The sequence below is a fragment of the Podarcis cretensis genome, assembly GCF_951804945.1.
Source record: "Podarcis cretensis genome assembly, chromosome: 17".
Classification (NCBI taxonomy): domain Eukaryota; kingdom Metazoa; phylum Chordata; class Lepidosauria; order Squamata; family Lacertidae; genus Podarcis; species Podarcis cretensis.
In genome coordinates, this window is record NC_137187.1 from 32,646,299 (window position 1) to 32,668,586 (window position 22,288).

General features: G+C 45.9%; 1 protein-coding gene and 1 long non-coding RNA gene across 5 annotated transcripts in view; one reads left to right on the plus strand and one right to left on the minus strand.

The window, feature by feature from the left end:
- Positions 1-22,288, plus strand: part of LOC307206562 — a 96,246-nt gene that overhangs the window by 28,696 nt on the left and 45,262 nt on the right. The gene's annotated exons all lie outside the window — the stretch shown is intronic.
- CYP4F22 (cytochrome P450 family 4 subfamily F member 22) overlaps positions 1-22,288 on the minus strand; it is a 59,431-nt gene that overhangs the window by 16,910 nt on the left and 20,233 nt on the right. For 3 of the 4 annotated variants that reach the window (XM_079959514.1, XM_079959517.1, XM_079959516.1), the window contains exons 3-6: positions 21,804-21,948; positions 13,774-13,827; positions 3,009-3,136; positions 686-807 (exon numbers count right to left, since the gene is read on the minus strand). In XM_079959514.1, the coding sequence (XP_079815640.1) occupies positions 686-807; positions 3,009-3,136; positions 13,774-13,827; positions 21,804-21,948 (449 nt within the window). Of the gene's footprint in view, positions 1-685; positions 808-3,008; positions 3,137-13,773; positions 13,828-17,311; positions 17,457-21,803; positions 21,949-22,288 lie in introns of all 4 variants that reach the window. The other variant, XM_079959515.1, reaches the window with a different exon arrangement.

Here is a 22,288-nt window from a genome sequence, read left to right on the forward strand (position 1 = left end):
CATTAGCACTGAAACTGCAAAAAGCCTAGGCTTTTGCTGTTAGAATGCCCACGGAGAAACATCTAGTGAAGTACTGTCAATGGATACTTGTGATGCCCCAATAACACAGGTGTAGCACCATGCTAGGTGTTTACTCCTTGGTAAATCCCACTGAGTTCAATAGCGTCCCAAGGCAGCCCTCTGCTTCATGAACCTGCTGCAGACCAACATAGCCACCTTTCTGAGTCAAATACTTTTGTTTCTTCCTGTGCAAAACATTTAAGGCATTGTCAAAGCTGCTGAACTATTGCGGATCCCTGCGAACACACCTTGTAGGGATTTCCAAGGAACACTTGTTTACATCCTGAGGAAGCCCCCTGCCTACTGGGTTGCTACGAGAGTGACTCATACACGCCATTTGCTATTCTGTCACGTAACATAACCTCGTATCTTTTTCTGTGGGGGGAAAAGAGGATCTAATCTGAGAACAAGTAGGCAGTTCCTCCTTCTCCTGAGTCCTGGTTTACCCTCTCCTCCCCACTTCCATGGGCTTTCCAGATCCTTATGATGTTGGGGCTACAGCACTGAAGCTAGCTTGCTCCAGAATCAATGGGTAAAGGGCCTTGTGGAACAACCTAGAGGCTGGGCGACAAAGGATCTGGAAAGATATGAGTTCCCCCAGCGTTCCTTCTGCCAGCCTACTCACTCTTGGCAGTTGCTGTCGTAGCTGAAGACACATTTCTGCAAGCTGTCCAACGTCATGAGGCTGATCTGCTCAAACATGTCAATGGAGGCCGGGCCTGCCGAGGTCAACTTGCGCCACTTGGCCTGCCAAAAAATGGAAGGGGAGAACAAGAATCAACATTTTGGAAGGCAGCAAATGGCGAAGGACTGACCAGTGAGGTGACACAGCACGGGCAGAAGGGCAGCAGGGGAAGGCCCATGCTGGGGACAGAACCACATTACAGAGTGGGTGCAATGATGGCAGATGAGTGAAGCTGAGAGACAGAGAAAGACAGACAGACAGACAGACAGACAGACAGAGATGCTAATGTTCAATATCTATACAGGAAAGAGCTGAAAACAGAACTTTCAGCAGCTGACTGTGTAGCATCCCTATTACATGGCCCCTTTGAGGCATGCTTCCACGTCATGCTTAAATTATATTCAAACACACACAGACCATGCATACACATTTATCAACATTAAAAATGAAACATGAGTTTATTCAGTGCTAACTGCAGGTGTGGCATTCTAAAGTAGAGGAGCAAAGTAGGATTCAAAAAGTGCAGTTACTTTACAGGCAAATCCCTATAAAGCCCTTCAAAACTGCTCGAGAAGCGGTAATATATTATACTTTTGCAGCACACTGTCAGCAAGAAAATACTGAGTGGGGAGGCAACTGAAAAAGCATACAAACCTTCAATACTAAGATAGGTACAAGCAGTGGAAGTAGCTGGAACATTGCAAGTGTTCAAACACCCCCCCCCATTTGTATAACATAAACTTTCTGAAAAGCTTGGATGGAGAAGTGAGTTTCCCAATGTCGGAAAACTCAAAATTATTTTTTAAACAACAACAACAACACTGAGTATTTGAATAAAACAAGGAGATAGGATGAAGTTTCTCTCTGACTAAGTGTTCCTTTGCAGGTATTCCCCCCCCCCCTTAAAAATCTCAATCTCAACAGCAATTATGGAGGAAAGGAATGCCCTGAATGCTGACACACAAGTTTCCTAGGCACAAGGCACAACTCTTTGATCGGAGTACATGACAAGTGGAAACAACAGAATGAATGCAGGCCATCTCTTCCAAACAGAAAGCAAGTGTGCATTGACTCTCACACACAAGGTCATGCAGACGAACCCCAGTTCATATAAGTTCCAGGGTAGAAAGCAACCCAAAATTGGTTGCATTGCACAGATGGTGCTGAGGCAGAGCGATGTGTAAGAGCAGGGCTCAGCAAACTTTTTCATCAGGGGGCCAGTCCACTGTCCCTCAGAGCTTAGGGGAGGTGGACTATATTTTGAAAAATATAAATACCGTATTTTTTGCTCTATAAGAGCAAAGTAAGGGGAAATGTGTGTGCGTCTTATGGAGCGAATGCAGGCTGTGCAGCTGTCCCAGAAACCAGAACAGCAAGAGGGATCGCTGCTTTCGCTGCACAGTGATCCCTCTTGCGGTTCTGGCTTCTGGGATTCAGAATATTTTTTTTCTTGTTTTCCTCCTCCAAAAACTAGTTGCGTCTTATGGTCTGGTGCGTCTTATAGAGCGAAAAATACGGTACCCTGCAAGCCGCAGCTGCCTCTGGACCTGGAGGAGGAACGCACTCTGCACACGCTCAGGAGCGTGTCTCAGCGCCGCCCGCTCACCGGCGTTGTTGATGAGCAGCAGTCGCTCCATGGGCCCATCCCCGTGGAGCTCCCAGGTGGAGTGCACCATGCACTGTGGCCCGTCGTCCAAGGCTAGGTCGGCGGGCAGGCAGCGCACACGGAACGCTGGGCAGTCGGTGTGCAGCTCGCCCTCCAGCTGTTCCAGCAGCAGCAGCAGCACTGAGCCGGGCACCAGGCACGGGGCCAGAAGGCACGCCAAGCTCCAGCTGAAGCCCCATGATGTGCCCGTCACGATGCCCATGGCGAGGCCCAGACCCGACGCCCACCCACCGGCCTCTCCATCCACGGCCACACTGGGGCACACGCGGGCAGCAAGGCCTTGGATTGGCTGCAGGAACTTCCTGCAGCCAATCCAAAGCTGTGCCACTCAGAGGTGTCTGTGGCTTCAGATTGGCTGCAGGAACTTCCTGCAGCCAATCCAAAGCCATTCCAGCATCCTGGAAGTCAGTCCCCTCACGACGAGGAGTCTGCGGCTTCTTTTCAAGGAAATGCCACACCGGACTGACCGAGTGGGCATCAGGGTCCACGGGCCGGATTTACAAACCTGGTGGGCTGCATCCAGTCCCCTGTGTAAGAGCATGAGGAGAAGCACATGGAGCGAAAGTGCATTAGCACGAGTATTTTGAAGGCACTCACGTGCATGATGTCTGTGCTCTGGTTGAAGAATTTCATGTAAGGCTTCAGGATGTCAAAATGAAAAGCCGGGGTGAGCATCCGCCGATGTCGTCCCCACTTCTTTCCACCGCTCAGAAGTAATCCATCGCCTGGCACAAGGAAACAGAGGCTCATTGAGGTGCAGTATTGTGGCAGCGGAATGGCCTGCCTGCAGCCAGTGAAACTCCCAGAGAAGATGAACAGCCAGGTCCACAAAACCACACCCCAAAGATCAAAATATCCACCCTGATGGGAAAACATGGGTGGAACTGTCAGCGCTCGATTTTGCCTAGGTATACCACTAGTTCTACTAGTAAAAAAGGAAAAGGTAAAGGACCCCTGGACGATTAAGTTCAGTCAAAGGTGACTATGGGGTGCGGCACTCATCTCGCTTTCAGGCCGAGGGAGCCGGCGTTTGTCCACAGACAGCTTTCTGGGTCATGTGGCCAGCATGACTAAACCACTTCTGGCACAACAGAACACCGGGATGGAAACCAGAGTGCACGGAAATGCCATTTGCCTTCCCGCTACAGCGGTACCTGTTTATCTACTTGCACTGGTGTGCTTTCGAACTGCTAGGTTGGCAGGAGCTGGGACAGAGCAACCGGAGCTCACCCTGTCATGGAGATTCAAACTGCCGACCTTCCAAGCAGCAAGCACAAGGGGATCAGTGGTTTAGACCACAGCGCCACCTGCGTCCCTCACTCTACTAGTAGCTAATGATCATAAAAGATAAAAGCAGAATCGCCATATTCAGGCACAAGATACCTCCATCAGATGGTGCGGACTAAGAATGAAGGATGGGCACTGGATCCTACCCTTGTCTGGCCACCCTGGGATTATCTGCCTTGCTTCTCCTGATAGGCAGGATGTTGAACTGCATCTGAGCTCAGAGGACATTAATCTGGTAGGGTTGTCTACGGAGACTAAGGGGCGTCACTGTGGATGCAAAATTATCTCTTTACAAGGAAGTTCTAAAGGAACAGATAACAACTTGATCTCCCAATCAGAAGTCGATAGACCTGCAGGTAATTAGTTGCCCTAATTAGGCGGCAGTTGTGAAGTCAGCTCAACAATGATGCAACAGTCCCTTTGGGAGATGAATAGCGGTAGCTTTCTGGCGCCCACAAATTAGAAGCCTTGCAGAGAATGATTTTATTGCTGTAAAGTGTCTCCTACTGTGTAGATCTCCCGCTTGGACTACTGCAATGCACTCTACGTGGGGCTACCTTTGAAGGTGACTCGGAAACTACAACTAATCCAGAATGTGGCAGCTAGACTGGTGACTGGGGGCGGCCGCTGAGACCATATAACACCGGTCTTGAAAGATCTACACTGGCTCCCAGTACGTTTCCGAGCACAATTCAAAGTGTTGGTGCTGACCTTTAAAGCCCTAAATGGCCTCGGTCCTTTTTTTTTTTTATAATGATTTTTATTAATTTTCCACACATAAAATAAAGAACAATGTAACACAGTATAACTTCATAATCATCGGTTCATAACCTTTTTTCTCTGACTTCCCCATACCTCCCTATCCCTGCATCCTTGTTTAAAATTCTTTAGCAACCCTTAAGTCCATTGTCTTAGTTCTTTTTCATAAATATTTCTTAAGTTTTTTTTGTTTACTGCTGCAATTCTTTACTTCTTACCCCCTGACATCTTAACATTCCTCAATTTTACAGTTATTTTTAAGATATATCTTGAAATTCTTCCAGTCCTCTTCCACTGTCTCTTTCCCCTGGTCCCGGATTCTGCCCGTCATCTCAGCCAGTCCCATAAAGTCAATCACCTTTGTTTGCCATTCTTCCAGAGTAGGTAGTTCTTGCGTCTTCCAATACTTTGCCAGTAGAATTCTTGCTGCTGTAGTGGCATACATAAAGAATGTCCTATCCTTCCTTAACACCACTTGGCCCACCATACCCAAGAGGAAAGCCTCTGGTTTCTTAGGAAAAGTCCACTTAAGGACCTTCTTAATTTCATTATAGATCATTTCCCAGAAAGCTTTAACCTTTGGGCAGGTCCACCAAAGGTGGTAGAAAGTGCCTTCAGTCTCATTACATTTCCAACACTTATTATTAGGCAAATGATAAATTTTTGCAAGCTTGACTGGGGTCATGTACCACCGGTAGATCATTTTCATAATATTTTCTTTTAAAGCATTACATGCAGTAAATTTGATACCGGTGGTCCATAACTGTTCCCAGTCAGCAAACATAATATCATGACCTATGTCTTGTGCCCATTTAATCATAGCTGATTTCACCGTTTCATCCTGTGTATTCCATTTTAACAGCAAGTTATACATTCTTGATAAATTCTTAGTATTGGGTTCCAACAATTCTGTTTCTAATTTTGACTTCTCTTTCTGAAATCCTATTTTCCTGTCCTGTTTAAACGTCTCATTTATCTGGTAGTAATGCAACCAATCTCGAACCTTAGGTTTTAGTTTCTCATAACTCTGAAGTTTCACCCTTTCACCATCGTATTCTATAATCTCATGATATTTTGGCCATTTAGAATCCATATTAAGCTTTTTTACTTCCCTAGCTTCCATTGGTGACACCCACCTAGGGGTTTTGCTTTCCAACAGATCTTTGTATCTAATCCAAACATTATACAATGCTTTCCTTACAATATGGTTTTTAAAACTTTTGTACACCTTTACCTTGTCGTACCATAAATATGCATGCCAACCAAAGCTATTGTCATACCCTTCCAGATCTAAAATGTCAGTATTCTCAAGAAGTAGCCAGTGTTTCAACCAGCAGAAAGCTGCTGATTCATAGTAGAGTCTTAAGTCCGGCAGGGCAAACCCCCCTCTATCCTTTGCATCAGTTAAAATCTTAAATTTAATCCTGGGCTTTTTGCCCTGCCAGACAAATTTTGATATATCTTTCTGCCACTTCTTGAAACAATCCATCTTGTCCACAATCTGCAGCATCTGGAATAAAAACAGCATTCTAGGCAATACATTCATCTTAATAGTAGCGATTCGGCCTAACAAGGAAAGTTTCAGCCTTGACCAAATTTCCAGATCCTTTTTAACTTCTGACCAACATTTTTCATAATTATCCTTAAATAAATTCACATTCTTAGATGTTAAGTTTACCCCTAGGTATTTTACCCTTTTTGTTATTTCCAAGCCTGTTTCATTCTGAAAACTCTCTCTTTCTTCCATTGTTAAATTTTTTTCCAACACTTTCGTTTTTTGTCTGTTCAATTTAAAACCTGCTACTCGACCAAATATTTCAATTAATTCTAAAACTCTTTTAGTACTAGTGTCTGGCTGTTGCAAGGTCAATACTAGATCATCTGCAAATGCTCTTAATTTATAATGTCTAACTCCGACCTGAACTCCTTTAACCAACTGGTCCTTTCTGATCATGTTTAACAAAACCTCCAGGACTGATATAAAAAGTAAAGGGGATATTGGGCAACCTTGTCGTGTACCTTTTTCTATAGGTATTTCTTCTGTTACCACGTTATTTACAATTAATTTGGCTTTTTGTTGAGAATATATTGCACCTATACCGTTTTCAAAACCTTGACCTACCCCCATCCCTTGGAGATTCTTTTTCATAAAAGTCCAACAAATGTTGTCAAAGGCTTTCTCCGCATCCACAAAAATCAAAACTGCTTTCCTATTAATGTCAACGTCCAGCAGCTCCAAAATGTCTATAATGTTCCTCACATTGTCTGACATATGTCTACCTGGGAGAAAGCCTGTTTGGTCCTTATGAATCTCTTCTACCAACACTCTTTTCAATCTTTTTGCCAAAATGTCTGCAAAAATTTTGTAATCCACATTGAGTAAAGATATAGGGCGGTAGTTTTTAACTTGGTTCTTCTCAGTCTCTGTTTTCGGTATAAGTGAGATGAAAGCCTCTTTCCACGATTCAGGTGCCTTTTTCCCCTTCAAAATTTCATTGCAAACTTCCTTCAATGGTTGTATCAGCCATTCTTTCAGCATTTTGTAATATTTGGCCGTCAGGCCATCTGGTCCTGGTGATTTTCCCAGTTTCATATTTTGAATGGTACCCTCTATTTCTTGTTCTGTTATTTCCTCGTTTAAGATCCTTTTACTTTGTTCTGAAATTTTTGGTAAACCGTATTTTCTGATGAATTCTTCTATTTCTTGCTCGTTGGTTGGCCCTTGTGCATACAATTTCTTAAAAAAGCTTTGAAAACAATTGTTGATCTCGTTGGGTTTGTGGATAATCTTTCCATCCATTTCTAAACTTGTTACCGTATTCATTTTCTGCCTTTTTTTCAATTGCCATGACAGAAGTTTCCCACATTTATCCGCTGATTCAAAAGTTTTTTGTCTCATTTGCTTTATCTTCCATTCTATTTGTTGGTTCATGAGTTCCATATATTGCATCTGATGAAACTTTATTTCTCTCAAAATCTCATGAGACTTTGGTTTGGACCTCAACTTCTTCTCTCCTTCTTTTATTTTTTCTAAAATTTTTTCCTTCTTTTCATTTTGTTGCTTCCTCTTAATAGAATTTTGTTGAATTAGGAAACCTCGCATCACGGCTTTGCTTGCGTCCCAAATTATTCTTTTTTCCACATCTGTTTTCCTGTTGATCTCAAAATAATCTTTTAATGTTTTAAGGGCCTTCTTGTGGATCTCTTCGTCCTTAAATAGGGTGTCATTCATTCTCCATCTAAAGGAACCAGTAGTTGTTAGTTTCATCTCCATCTTAACCGCGTTGTGGTCGGAGCACGTTTTTGGGCAGATTTCTACTTTTTTTGTTCTTGACGCCAGACTGCTAGAAATCCAAATTTGGTCTATTCTTGTCCATGTCATTTTTGCTTCTGAGAAGAAAGTTCCCTCTCTCTCTAAAGGATTCTTTGTTCTCCAAATGTCAATCAAGTCCATTGTTTCAATCATTTCAAAAAAGATCCTTGGTAGTCTCCCTTCTTTCGAGATCACTTGTCTCTGTGCTTTATCCATGTTTGTTGAGACAACTCCATTCATATCTCCCATCATTAGGATTTTATAATCTAAAAAGTCAACTAATGTCTCATGCAACTTCCTAAAGAATTCCGCCTTCCCTTCATTTGGGGCATAAACTCCCACAATTAATATCTTTTCTCCTTGAATTTGTATTTCAATTGCCAGGTATCTTCCTTGTTCATCTTTAAATATCAATTTTGGAGCCAACTTTTCCTTTGCATAGATCACCACACCTCTTTTCTTTACTTTATCTGATGAAATGAATTCTTGACCGAGTCTCTTATTTATTAATAATTTCCTGTGTATCCTGGCAATATGGGTTTCTTGCAAACATATTATGTCTAATTGTTCTTTCTTCAAAATGTGAAAAACCTGTCTTCTTTTCCGAGGAAGGTTCAAACCATTACAGTTCCAACTAAGGAGTTGCAGAGACATTTTGTATTTAGGTAGCTGTTCCTCCAACTGCTCCAAGCTTCTGCTCTTCCTCCGATGGTGGTAATGAAAGTCCAAATGACAAATTTGCTATATCGGGTGGTTCCCTCTCCTCCACGGTTCCTTTCTGCAAATCCTCCAGATACTTCTCTAGAAATAGTTCTTTATCCTGAATTGTTTTTATTTTAATCTTCCTTCCATTGAAGTTAAAGGACAATCCTTGTGGAAATTCCCATCTGAATGGTATAGTATTTTTCTTCAGCAGGTCTACTAAACTCTTGTAATATGTTCTCACCTCTAAAATGTATTTAGGAATGTCCTTAAAAATCTGTATCTGACAATTTTGGATCACCAGTGCCTTTTGGTAATGCAAATTCAATATTCTATCTCTTTCTTCTTTTGATCTCAATGTAATTAGGCAGTCCCTTGGTTTTTTGTCCTGCCTTCTACCCAGTCGAAAGGCTGATATTATCTCAAGTTCCTCATCTTCCTCCCATTCCTCCCGCCAAAAAGTTATGATGTTCTCTGTGAGAAATTTCACAAGGTTGTCCCCTTCCACTTCAGGCACCAATCTAAATTTTAAATTCTTCTCTTTACGTTGAAGTTCCAGTAAGGAGAGGGCTGCATCATGCTCATTCACTTTTTTAATAATAGGCCCAAATTTTTCCCTTGTCTCTTCAGCTGTTATTTTTGCACTTTCTGCAATCTTTCGTGTTTCTGAATTTTCCTGAATTAATCTATTTATAGAATCTGTGTTCGATGCGACACTAGCCGTATTCACATCCAACCTTGTTGTCAACTCTGTTAATTTTTTAGAATTCTCTGTCGAAAGTTTTGTCAATGCTTCCAGGGATTGATTTATTTTAAGTAGAGCCTGAGTCATAGGATCCATAGAAGCTGGTGTTTTTTCCTGCACAGCTGCAGTTCCTGATATAGAGGCCCTTTTCTTGTGAGATTGTTTTGCCTTCTGCCTTGTTACTATCTCTTCTGTAGGGGCACTCATATCCTCAAGGTCGTTTTCACAGAGTTGATTCCCAAGTGGAAAATCCCACTGTTACTTTTTCAAGTGCAACAGTTTCAGATAGAGCCCTCTAGAGGGAGCATTCAATTGTATCCAAATGGCAAAGATGGAAAAAAAAACAAAGAAGCAAGGGAGTATAACAGTAGCCAAAAGTTTCGAATGTCCAAATTATAAAGTCTCTATTTTTCTATGTGGCCAAAATGCAGCAAAGTACATCTAAGGTCCGATAACTTTTTTGCAAACAAGTCCCCGCTTCTCAAAGTTTGACAGTCCACGTCCCAGGTGTCTTGTTTGGGCAGCCCGACCCCAGGGGATTTGGCAATGGAAGGTCTTAATTTCCATTAATTTTCCAGCAGATTAACAACATTCCAATCCCTTCCCCCCTTCTCCTGCCAGTCTGGGGGGAGATTTTAAGTCCGATGTCAGTTTGACAGCTTAAAAAAATTAGAAAGGTTCCCTTTAAGTGCAGCTTGATTTTCGTTGCTTTATTCCTTCTGCAGTTCCGGGGAGGCAGACTTCCTTAATTTTTGCCTTTCCCGTTTTCAGCCAAATTTATTTTTTAAAAGTCCCGTTGCTTTTCCAATCTTACTCACGGGTGTTGTGGTCAAATTCCAATTGCAGGAAGGAATCGGCGCTCTCCGCTCATGGCGACGCGGCTTCACTCCGCTAGCTGGGTGACGACTCTCAGCACCGCGCTTACCCCGATGCCGCTCAGAAGCCTTTAAAAAGGCTCCCTCACAGTACCGGGGGGCGCAAAGGGTGCCCACCGAATCTCCTTTGTTCACAGGCTCCGCGCCTGTGATTTTAGGGGTCCCCCGCTTGCCGTAGCGGGTGAGACCCGAACTAACGGAGCAGTCCTGCCTCGGAGCTCGAGGCTCGGACCGCCATTAAGCGCTGGCGCCGACCGGAAGTGAAAATGGCCTCGGTCCTGTATACCTGAAGGAGCATCTCCACCCCCATCGTTCTGCCCGGACGCTGAGATCCAGCGCCGAGGGCCTTCTGGCAGTTCCCTCATTGCGAGAAGCAAAGCTACAGGGAACCAGGCAGAGGGCCTTCTCGGTAGTGGCGCCCGCCCTGTGGAACGCCCTTCCAGCAGATGTCAAAGCAATAAACAACTACCTGACATTCAGAAGACATCTTAAGGCAGCCCTGTTCAGGGAAGTTTTTAATCTGTGATATTTTACTGTATTTTTGGTTTCTATGGAAGCTGCCCAGAGTGGCTGGGGAGGCCCAGCCAGATGGGTGGAGTATAAATAATACATTATTATTATTATTATTATTATTATTATTATTAATCAAGGGGACACCAACAACTTCAATGAGTGCTTGTTCAAGATTAACTGCAGTGTGAGAGGGGAATTTCTGAGCTTGCAATGCCTTAAGGAAGATGGAGCGAGCTTGTTTTCTTCTGCTCTGGGGGGTAGGACTCGAACCCATGGCTTCAAGTTACAAGACAGGAGATTCCAGCTAAGGGTCAGGAAAAACTTTTTGACAGCAAGAGCTGTTTGACAGTGGAACAGTCTCCCTCGGGAGGACTCTTCTTCCTTGGAGGTTTCAAAGCAGAGGCTGAATGGCCAACTGCCATGGATGCTTTAGCTGAGATTCCTGCTTTGCACGGGACTGGACTAGATGACCGTTGGGTCCTCTCGAACTCTACAATTCTATGTTCCTGGCTGCTGTTAAAATTCATCCCTGTCTTTAAACAAAAGGCTGATCCAGGTACAAATTAAACTCCCAAGATTCACGTTTGTTTGTGGCTCGTCTTGTCTTGTGCTGTAACGCTGGTAACTCTCTGTTTTTTAAATAACTTTTTTATTCAAAATTAAAACAAAACATATTATCCAGAAACATATCATCCTTATTCCCCCCCCCCATTTTTCCTCCCTCCCTCCCCCCACAGAACCCACCCACCCCCACCCCCCGACTTCCCTCTGTTCCAGTCTTTGACTTCTCTAAAAATGCTGTTTTCTGCATGTTACACAGTTGCATAGATCCTCAAACTATTTAGCTGATTATTATCAATAAAAAGCTTGTGAATGTTTATTCAAAACCAGCCAAGGAGTCCAGTTCACTCTGTTGCATCTTCAAATACTTTGTAAAGGGTTCCCATTCATCCTTAAAGTCACAGTTATCCTAACGCTGGTAACTCTTATAAGGTAAAGTAAGCTCAGTTGTTTCATTGGCTGTAAAAACGACTCTCATACTGTGCTTTCAGTACTATAGCACAGTGTTTCCCAAACTTGGGCCTCCAGCTGTTTTTGAACTACAATTCCCATCATCCCTGACCACTGGTCTTGCTAGCTAGGGATGATGGGAGTTGTAGTCCAAAAACAGCTGGAGGCCCAAGGTTGGGAAACACTGCCAGGTATGGAAGCACCTTAACCATGTCAGGGTCCTGTCTGATGTCCCTACCTAAGCCCAATCAAGACCTATCTATCACTCCAAAGTGACTGGAAGCTTATGCATGCCAGGATAAGCACTCCACTGGCAGACAGAATACAGTCCTTTTTGAACTTCTATATTACTGGTCTTCAATTGGTGGGTCGGGATAGGAGCAGTAGCACCGTGCAGATATATGGCTAAAGGTTTGAAAATGGGTCCCCAAAGGCATGTTTGGGTGAAAAGCAGGGCAAGGATCTGAACAGGTTGCAGATCCCTGACCGGAAGAATCAGAAATCAGGAAAACCAAAATTTTAATAAAGAATGGGGAAAATATATAATTTATCTTAAAAACCATTGTAAACAGTTAAAATTGTTAGTAGGATTGGAATAGGGATGTGGGTGGCACTGTAGGTTAAACCACTGAGCCTAGGACTTGCCGATCAGAAGGTCAGCGGTTCGAATCCCCGTGACGGGATGAGCGCCCGTTGCTTGGTCTCTGCTCGAAAGCACGTCAAAGTGCAAGTTGATAAATAGGTACCGCTCCGGCGGGAAGGTAAACAGCGTTTCCGTGTGCTGCTCTGGCTCACCAGAAGCGGCTTAGTCATGCTGGCCACATGACCCGGAAGCTGTACACCGGCTCCCTCGGCCAGTAAAGCGAGATGAGCGCCGCAACCCCAAAGTCGGCCACGACTGGACCTAGTGGTCAGGGGTCCCTTTACATTTACCTTTAGGATTGGAATAACCCTTGTAGTTTAATAGTGAAATTTGGATATAATGGGGAGGTAAAAGATTTGGATTACAGCAGAACCTCTACTCACAACCACAATCCATTCCGGAGGCCCGTCCGGAAGTCGAAACAGGTCGCTGGGAGAGGCGCCGTTGTACGCAGGTAGCGTTTGCCTGCTTCTGCGCATGCGCGAACAGCAATCACCGCTCCTGCGCATGCGCGAACGGCGGCAAACCCACTGGTTACTTCTGGGTTTGCCATGGACTTTGGGCAAAATGGATGCGAGTGGAGGCGGGCATAAGAAGAGGTTTGACTGTATTATAAAAGATGCAGGAGGAAATGATTAACAATAGGACCCACAAAGGAGAGAAGGGAAGTCCAGGAGATTCTATGGAATCTTGTCTTTATGTTGTATGTTGGATATGTGATTGTAAAACTGTCATTTGAAAAACCAAACGAACTGGTTGCAGACATAGCTGTCAACTTACAGATTTGAAAATAAGGGGCCAGCAGCCTCGGAAATCAGGGATCAGCAGCCAAAATAAGGGATTTTCAGAGCGCAGGTATGTTCGACTTCTGAGCCCCTCCGAGCCAAAGGCAGAAAGCCCAACCAGCAGCCAAACAAAGCCTCAAGCGGTGGTTCCCACAGCACAGCAACCCGGCAAAGGGGGTGCAGCAAGGAAAACCACTGTCACCTCTCCACTGGGAAGCGCTGAGCAAAGGTGAATCCCCAGGCAACGCGGCCGATTTGATCGGCACAAGGCATGCAAGCTCCACCCCCCAGTCGTTCTTAGACTCCTTATTGGGTGAGCAACGCAGCCAAGCAACACAGTTGGAGCTTCCCTCCTCCCTGGCCGGCAGGGAGGGAGGGAGGGAGAGGAGCTGCTTCCTTTGAAACCTGGGAAATTTAAGGGACATCATCAATAAGGGACAGCAGCGGGACACGGCGCTGGGATAAGGGACTTTCCCGCCAAATAAGGGACAGTTGACATTTATGGTTGCAGATCCCTGTTCTGCATCAATTGTGGGGAACCCCTGTCCCTCCAGATGTTGCAGAACTACCACCAGCTCCAGCAAGCATGGCCAATGGCCAAGAATGAGGGGAGTTGTAGTTTAGTAACATCTGGAGGGCCAAAGGTTCCCCACACCTGCTCTACGTACTTATCCCTGGCACAAGAGCTCATGGTCTGACAAGTTTCAGGTGTGGGGCAGGGTACCTTACCAAGCCAAGGCTTCAAGAAGCCGTAGAAGAGTTTGTCTTTGGGAGCAACAGCAGCTGTAGGGCAGAGAAAAACAGAAACACATTCAGTCTAGTCCTCAGATCTCCAGACATTTAAGTATTGAAGAAATTAGGCATACAATTATTATGATGTTTATTTATATCCTACTCCCCCCCCCCAGACTGCGACTCAAGGTGGCTTACACAAATCAAAGCAATAAAAATAATTTAAAGTGTTTTCAGGGGCACCTCCACTGGGGAGTGGAGCAAGGGAATTGGAACACCTTCTGCCTAGCAGCACAGAGCAAAGGCTCAGGAAGGGATCATCCCAGCCCCAGATATTTGCATCTGCATCAGACTAGAAGCACAGAATGGGCGCACTTGCAGGGAAGCTCACTGAGGCCAAGCAGCCACAAAAATGGAATTATCATCAGATTAAAATAAAATTAAAATAAAATAAAAGAAGCGTGGCAAAGATAGCACAGGCTTACTTTTGCCATGCTTTTATTTTGTCGGAGAGGTGGTGTAGTTGTTTTTATTTTCTTTACAAAAATCAACTTTTTTCCTACAGAACTCCGCATCCTTGGAGTAATGCAGCCATGCTCAGATCCATAATCTGCATGGCACCCTTCAACGCACTTTACAAAACCTTCCCTCTCCCATCTCAATTGAAGCAAAATTAACCACGCAGCATTAAACTTTGAGTCTACAAATTAATAGATGCAGAGCATGAATATAGACATACACAAGCACACTCCAGGTAAGGCAAAGGCAGGGTGGGACATTCTCATTTCCCTGACAGAGAAGGAAGACACAGATCTGGTTTTCACATGATTTGTTTAGGCTTACTATGATTTACGGGTGTGGGGGGTGTTAAGGGAGGGGTTTGTCAACCTGGGAAGGTGGTCCATGTAGGACGGGGTCAGCAAGGCTTACCGGGCACGGGCCGGATCACTCCTGCGGAGATCCTCCGTGGGCCGGACCGACACAGCGCAACACCGTAAACCGCGTCTGCACATGTCCGCGGCGCCGGAAGTCACTCCAGACAATCGCCAGGGCACAAAAACTCAACGCAAGAGCAGTTGGGAAAACAAAGCAAGCTTTGGAGAAACAAGTTTGCTTCTCTGCAGGGAAGCTCACTGAGGCCAAGCAGCCACAAAAATGAAATTATCATCAGACTAAAATAAAATAAAAATAAAATAAAATAAGCGTGGCAAAGAGAGCACAGACTTACATTTGCCATGCTTTTATTTTGTTGGAGAGGTGGTGTGGTTGTTTTTATTTTCTTTACAAAAATCAACTTTTTCCTACTCCGCCCTGAGAACATGCAGGGAGTGATGCAGCCAGGCTCAGATCCCCTAATTTGTACAGCACCCTTCAACGCAGGCGTGATTTCCGGCGTCTGGGCATGCGCAGAAGCGATTTCTGGAGAAGTGGAAGATGGTCCCCGCGCCGCACCGGTTTAGCGCAGCGCGTGGGGACTCACCGAGTGGGCGGCTTGGTTCGGGGGCAGCTCACGAGCCGGTTAAGCGACGCTCATGGACCACTTCTGGCCCATGGGCCTTAGGTTGCTGACCTCTGATGTAGGAGAAGGAAAACTCTGATCCAAATCTGCACTGCTTTGCAGGATATATTAGGCAGAAGAAAAGGCTAAGGCCCTACACAAATCCAAAGTAGAGTCCCTAAGATGTTGGATGGCTCCTTATATGCCTCCTTCCGGACCACATCAGCGAGGCCGAAAGGGGGGTCTTGTCGACTGGGCAGCCCAGGACGCCCATGCACATTGCTTAGGCTTGCACGCTGCAGAGGTCCCTTTGGTGCTGCCAATGCAGCGGTCTGACTTCAGCCCCAGAGGTGAACTCCACTGTCTCTCAAGAAAGACAGATGCCAACGACAGCAAACCCAGCTCGGCAGACTAATCATAAATTGTTTTCTGCCAAAAAATTGTGGTGGAACGCCATAATTTGGTCTTAGCTTATGACCCATGGCACGCTTGGCGTTATGTCTGAACCAGATAGCCCTAATTGGTCCAATCCTGTTTGGCCAGTCCACTCCAGACAATTGCTGGGGCACAAAAACCCAAAGCAAGAGCAGTTGGGAAAACAAAGCAAGCTTTGGAGAAACAAGTTAGAGATTGTTTGCTTCTCTGTGGGACAATTCATGGTTTCCTGAACAAACCATGGTGAAAACAAGCCTTCCTAAAAGCATCTAACAATGTCCCTTTGCAATGATGAGTGGAAGGATTCCTCTGACAAAGCCATGCTGCACATTCAGCTTCCGACAATTGACCATCCATTGTAATTACAGAGAATGCATGATTGGGTCTACAACTGCCAAAGGCTCCAGTGAGAAAATATAATGGAAGCCATCTCCATTGATAATTGATATATCCACAACCAGTTGATTATCATTTTGCATTTATGGCCATGCGTGAACACTATTGCAAATGCAGCAGTTTCCCGAGGTTTCTTGCTGTGGAATATTCTGAATGTGTGTGTTTGTTGTGCAACTCACTTCATTTCCTCTTATTCGTCACATAAAAGAATTTCTCCCTATATTATCGCCAGTTCTCCATATTAATTTCTCTCCCCTCCCCCAATAAAGTCACGTCTAAGATGGTAGTCTGAAGGTCAAAACCTGAACCAAGCAGGCAGGCATGGGGCAAGTTGTCAATGGCTCATTGAATTCTATGGACTGAAGCGGATACGCTGCTTTGAAAATAGGGATGCCCAGTGCTATTTTTCAGAAAAAGAGGTGCCGGAACTCACCACGAACACCTCCCTCTTTCTCTTAGAATGGCAGTGCTGCCAGAACTGAGCTGCTGCTGCTGCTGTTTTTTTAAAAAAATATTACGTATACTTTTCAGATATATACATTTCACTGATTTTACAATCACTTTGACATTTTAAAGCTTGACTTCCTTCCCCCTCTTTCTGCGGTTCCTTAAATTTATTTTTAATGCCTTCTGCATATCCAAATTAACTTAACTTACTCATTTATTTATCTCCTTTAAATATATACTCTTACGTAACTGCAGGTTATTACAATGACCCTGCCAGTGTTTTGATCTGTTTACAATTTATCTGCAAATACTCAACAAACCATTTCCATTCTTTGCTAAAAAGTTTGTTATCTTGATTTCTTATTCTTCTGGTACGTTTTGCCATTTCTGCATATTCCATCAGTTTTTGTATCCATTCTTCCTTGAGTTCTGGTGAGTTCCAGCTGAAAAAAAGCCCTGGGGACATCCTATTCCGTAGCCTCCAACGTTTTCCCAATGAAAATAGGGACGCCCTAAGGAAAAGCGGGACATTTCGGGATCAAATCAGAAACCGGGACGGCTTCTGTAAATCCGGGACTGTCCCTGGAAATTAGGGGCGCTTGGAGAGTCTGATCCAACAGGCTCTTCTGATGTTCTTATGCCCGACATGAGACCTACAGGCAGCCAGATGCCACCCTCAAGTCAGCCCGCTGCATGGCTCCAGCTTTGTGCCCTAAGGAACATCCTCTACACGTGCCCACTTCCTGTGCCACAATCTACCTGATTCCCGGAGCACAGGGCCGATGGTCTCTGGATGGAAAAGCCTCAGAATTGGAACCCAGGGCCCAAACCACCAGACACAGATCTGCCCGTACTGGGCAGTCAGCTGCGCGGCATCCTGCAGCCCTTCCTCGTTGCTTCGTGCCTAGGACAAGGATTGGGTTAGCAGAGACGCCAGCTCAGCCTGCTCCCCAAGATCTGTGTGAGTAAATAACGCAAAAAGCTTGCTAGCCTGCAAAGAAACAGTTAGTTAAGAGTCCTGAGGTCGGAGAGCTCCAGCTTGTCGCATTTCGATTGTAGGTACAGTGGGGAGATGGCACACTCCATGCTCTGTCCACCAACCCATTCACTCGCTTGTGTGTAATTCCTCATCACCAGTGGCTTCCAGGCTAATGACTAATTGCAAGGCCCAAGCCTTCCTGGAATGGAAGCGATATTAACTCTCTCCGTGTGCCAGGGGGAAAGATGGCAGCCCGCAAGAAGAACCAAGCAGAAAAAGAAGGAAAGACAAAATGCAATATACTAGACCTCTCCATTCTCAACCTTGGGTCTCCAGATATTAAAAAGGTAAAGGGACCCCTGACCATTAGGTCCAGTCATGACCGACTCTGGGGTTGTGGCGCTCATCTCGCTTTATTGGCCGAGGGAGCCGGCGTACAGCTTCCGGGTCATGTGGCCAGCATGACTAAGCCGCTTCTGGAGAACCAGAGCAGTGCACGGAAACACCGTTTACCTTCCTGCCGGAGTGGTACCTATTTATCTACTTGCACTTTGATGTGCTTTCAAACTGCTAGGTTGGCAGGAGCAGGGACTGAGCAACGGGAGGTCACTCCGTGGCGGGGATTCAAACCACCGACCTTCTGACCAGCAAGTCCTAGGATCTGTGGTTTAACCCACAGCGCCACCCGCATCCCTCTCTCCACCCGCGTCCCTCCAGATATTACTGAACTACAACTCCCGTTATATCTGACAGTAGTTCTACTACTCCTGACCGCTGGCCATGCTGGCTAGGAATGGTAGGAGTTGTAATCCAACAATGCCTGTGGATCAAAGGTTGAGAAAGGTTGCAGTTATAGAGAGAACTGGTACTGTTCCTATGACAAGTGTGATAGGAAAACGAGGAAGCTAAAAAGCTGTGGTGTCTTCTTTAGACACGCACCTTAGCTAGAAAGTGACTAGCTGGCCAGGGGGCATAGTCCAATATTGAAACGCTTGCTTTGTTTACAAAAGGCCTCTGGCATCTCCAGGAAGCAGGTGTGCCAACTCAGGCTTGTGGGTGCCCGCTGCCACAACGTGGACATGCGATGTCACACACACATGCCTGCACATAGTGCATTTGACATCACACGCACCACGTGCAGACGTGTGTGTGTGATGTTGCATGTCCGCGTGGAGGCGGCTCCTCTTTGCAGCCAGCGAGTCACCCTTTTCCACAAGGAGGGGAACACTCAGAGACCGTGCCTCCATGTCTGAGGCCTTCCCCCCCGTCCGAAAAGGGTGCTTCGTTCGCTGGCTGCAGAGGTCAGGGCTGAACTGCTTCTCTCTCGGAGAAGAGAGCCGTCGGAGAAGAGAGCCACTGCCGCCTACCGGCTTTTCTCATTGACTTTGTGGGTGCCAAGCCCCCACGATTATATTATTGTGGGTGCCTAAGCACCCACGGCCCCCTGGAGTTGGCTCCTGTGCCAGGTAGGGTTAGGGAAACGCTGGAAAGCTTCTGCAAGTGTTCACAATAATGAGCAACCTTGATCATCTTGGGAGAACGAGATAAGAGGCGGATGTGGCGTTGAGAAGGAGGAGGAGGAGTTGTTTGGACTCGATATCCTACCTTTCACTCCCCTTAAGGAGTCTCAAAGCGGCTAACAATCTCCTTTTCCTTCCTCCCCCACAACAAACACTCTGTGAGGTGAGTGAGGCTGAGAGACTTCAGAGAAGTGTGACTAGCCCAAGGTCACCCAGCAGCTGCATGTGGAGGAGCGGAGACGTGAACCCGGTTCCGCAGATTACAAGACTACCGCTCTTAACCACTACACCACTGCTGGCTCCAAAAGTGCCTGGACTCCAAAGATCTGTTCACTTCTGTGCTTTACTTCTACATGAGGCAGCAAGCAAAGAAGGCCTGCTTCGGGAAAAACCAGGACTTCAAAGGTCATACCCTTGAGGCTCCAGCTGTGTTTGGATCGTGGCCAGGAAATGCTATGTGTCATAACCTCCATTATTCATGACACCAAATCTAGGGCAACCAGTGTTTTACCAGCGAGGGATTTGGGGAATCCTGCCAGTCAGTGATAGCCGTTCTCTGATCGATGGCACATCATATTCCCCTTCTCTCTCAAGAACGGACGCAGGAATCGCTTAGAGGCTGCTGCCCTGACTCCTCGATCAAATCAATCGTCTTAGCTTCAGCATCTGAACTGAAACCCACTTCCTAGCTGCCTTCCTATAAGATGCTGAATTCATTACCGTCTAGCACCCCTGCCTGTGCTTGAAAGGGTCCGCCTTTCACAATCATGGCTCCTTAGGAACTCTCTCTGTCATCACCACGGCTTATCGTATTGCTAGATCCATTTCAGCTGGAGTTTAGGACTGGTTTGGACACAGAAACTACTTTGGTCACCCTGTATGATGACCTATGTCAGGAGAGAGACAGGGAAAATGTCTCCCTGTAAATTCTCCTCAACCTCTAAGCAGCTTTTGAAACCATCAACCATGGTATCGTTCTGGAACAGCTTCCCAAGTTAGGGGGGCAGTGGCACCACTTTGCAGTGGTCCCGGTCAGGGCATAGAGGGCGTAGCAAGGGAGGTGCAGTAGGTACAGTTCGCCTCGGGTGTCCCCACTGGGGGAGGGGTTTGACAAAATGGCGAGCGGCACTCACCATGGGGCCTGCAATGCGCCCAAGCCACGCGACTTTAAGCTATGTCTGTGAGGTGTGTATGTGTTCTGGTCATTGTTTGCTATGCTGTTGTGTATTTCTGTGTTTTTCTGTTATACAGTGGTACCTCGGATTACAAACTTAATTCATTCCAGAGGTCCATTCTTAACCTGAAACCGTTCTTAACATGAGGCACGCTTTCACTAATGGGGCTTCCCGCTGTCGCCGTGCTGTCACTGTGCGATTTCCATTCTCATCCTGGGGCAAAGTTCGTAACCCAAGGTACTACTTCCGGGTTAGCGGAGTTCGTAACCCGAAGCGTTTGTAACCTGAAGTGTTTGTAACCCGAGGTACCACTGTACTGTCAACCAGTGGCGTAGCGTGGGTTATCAGCACCCAGGGCAAGGCAAGTAATTTGCGCCCCCTAACCCATGGATTTGCGCCCCCTAACCCATGGATTTCCCTAACCCCCAGATGTTGCGCCCGGTGCGGCCGGCCCCCCCTGCACCCCCCACGCTACGCCACTGCTGTCAACCACCCTGTGATCCTTGAATGAAGCGTGGCACAGAAATATCATAGATAACAATAATTATTATTCCTCCTGCAGCTAGATAGAATCATTAACACACAACCTATTCATAATAATAAAACCATCCTGAAAATCCACCATAAGAAAATGAAAAAAATACTTGCAGTGTTACATTTATTTTTGTTTGCTTCTTCATTTAAAACATTGTATACTGCCCTTTCACTAGGGTGGTCATGTTACTCAGTTTAAGTCTGGTTTGAGGATAATCAATCCTAAGGAGGAAGGAGTTGTCTATCAATAGTTAGCTACTGGACAGCAGACTGAAAGGGTACACGCAGTTCACCCAGTTAGCCTTTGACAAGACGGCAAGATGTCCTGCATTAAATCAATCATTAACAACTTTGCATCTATATATGCAAATCAGTACATTTTACATGCAATTTTCTGTCCTTTTTTTTGGGGGGGGGGGTGAAGGGCCGCTCAACCCTTCCTCAACAGATTCCTGGGTGGTAATGAAACCCTAAAAACACAATAAAATTGTTGCATTAAGGATAATACAAGGCGGCCACTAAAAATGACCACAAATTTAAATGTCCAAGAAAGCAAAACGCCCTAATCTAGAAACAAAACAAGAATCGAATGTAGGCACCGGCTGCACTTCTTTAAGTAAGACATGTGCTAATTCATTATTAAATGAATAAAACAAAGTCTTCTGCTTTGTTGTTATTCGGAGCACTTCCAGTTGGGAAGGGCCCTTAGAGAACAGCCTCAGCAGATCTCAGCACGTGGGCAAGCTGGTTTCAATCACAATACAATATCATGGTTAAAGTTATTGCATCTCTCATCTCAACACTGTTTCCTTCACTCCCATCCTGCCTTCCCCCCCCCCCCCGTCAGTTCAGTGCCTGTGTTGAAACTCTGGTCTGAGGGGTGGGGGAAACAACTTCATACCAGCATGAGACCATGTATTTGGCCAAGGTCCACCTTTCGCTATGGAAACTCCATCATTCACGCCTGGAGAAGATGGCCGCTACTGAATGCTCTTGGGCCTGCGATCGACTCTGAGTCTTGCCACAATCTACCACCACAGTACCTGAGGCTGTTGCAACTGGCTTGATATAATCAGGATGAACCAAGGAAATGAGCGGTATGAAGGGCCCCATCCACGTCACAAATCCCTGGGAGTAGGTGGCTACCAGCTCGGAGACTTTGGCCAAACCCTCATCACAGGGCAAAACCTGGAAGCAACAGAGGCAGTGAGTGTGGGCACCAGCAGGGGCCGCGGTGCCATTGGGACAGGATTCTGGGGGCTAAGTCCGAAGCCCACCAGCCAGCAGAATGAGGAAGAGGGCCACCAAAGGAAATAGGTGACATAGAGAGAGAGACCCATGTGGGGCTGTTAAGTCCAAGGTCCAACCACATCTAATGGCATCACTGTCCAAGTGGCAGGACTGCCAAGAACGAGGCAAAGGGAGCGATGGATGCCGGCCAAGGTTTGCAACAAGAACAAGAGGAAAGAGGTGGCACTTCATAAAACGAGCTTGCTGTGGGGCATCTCAAGGTCTGGCAAAGGCCCCG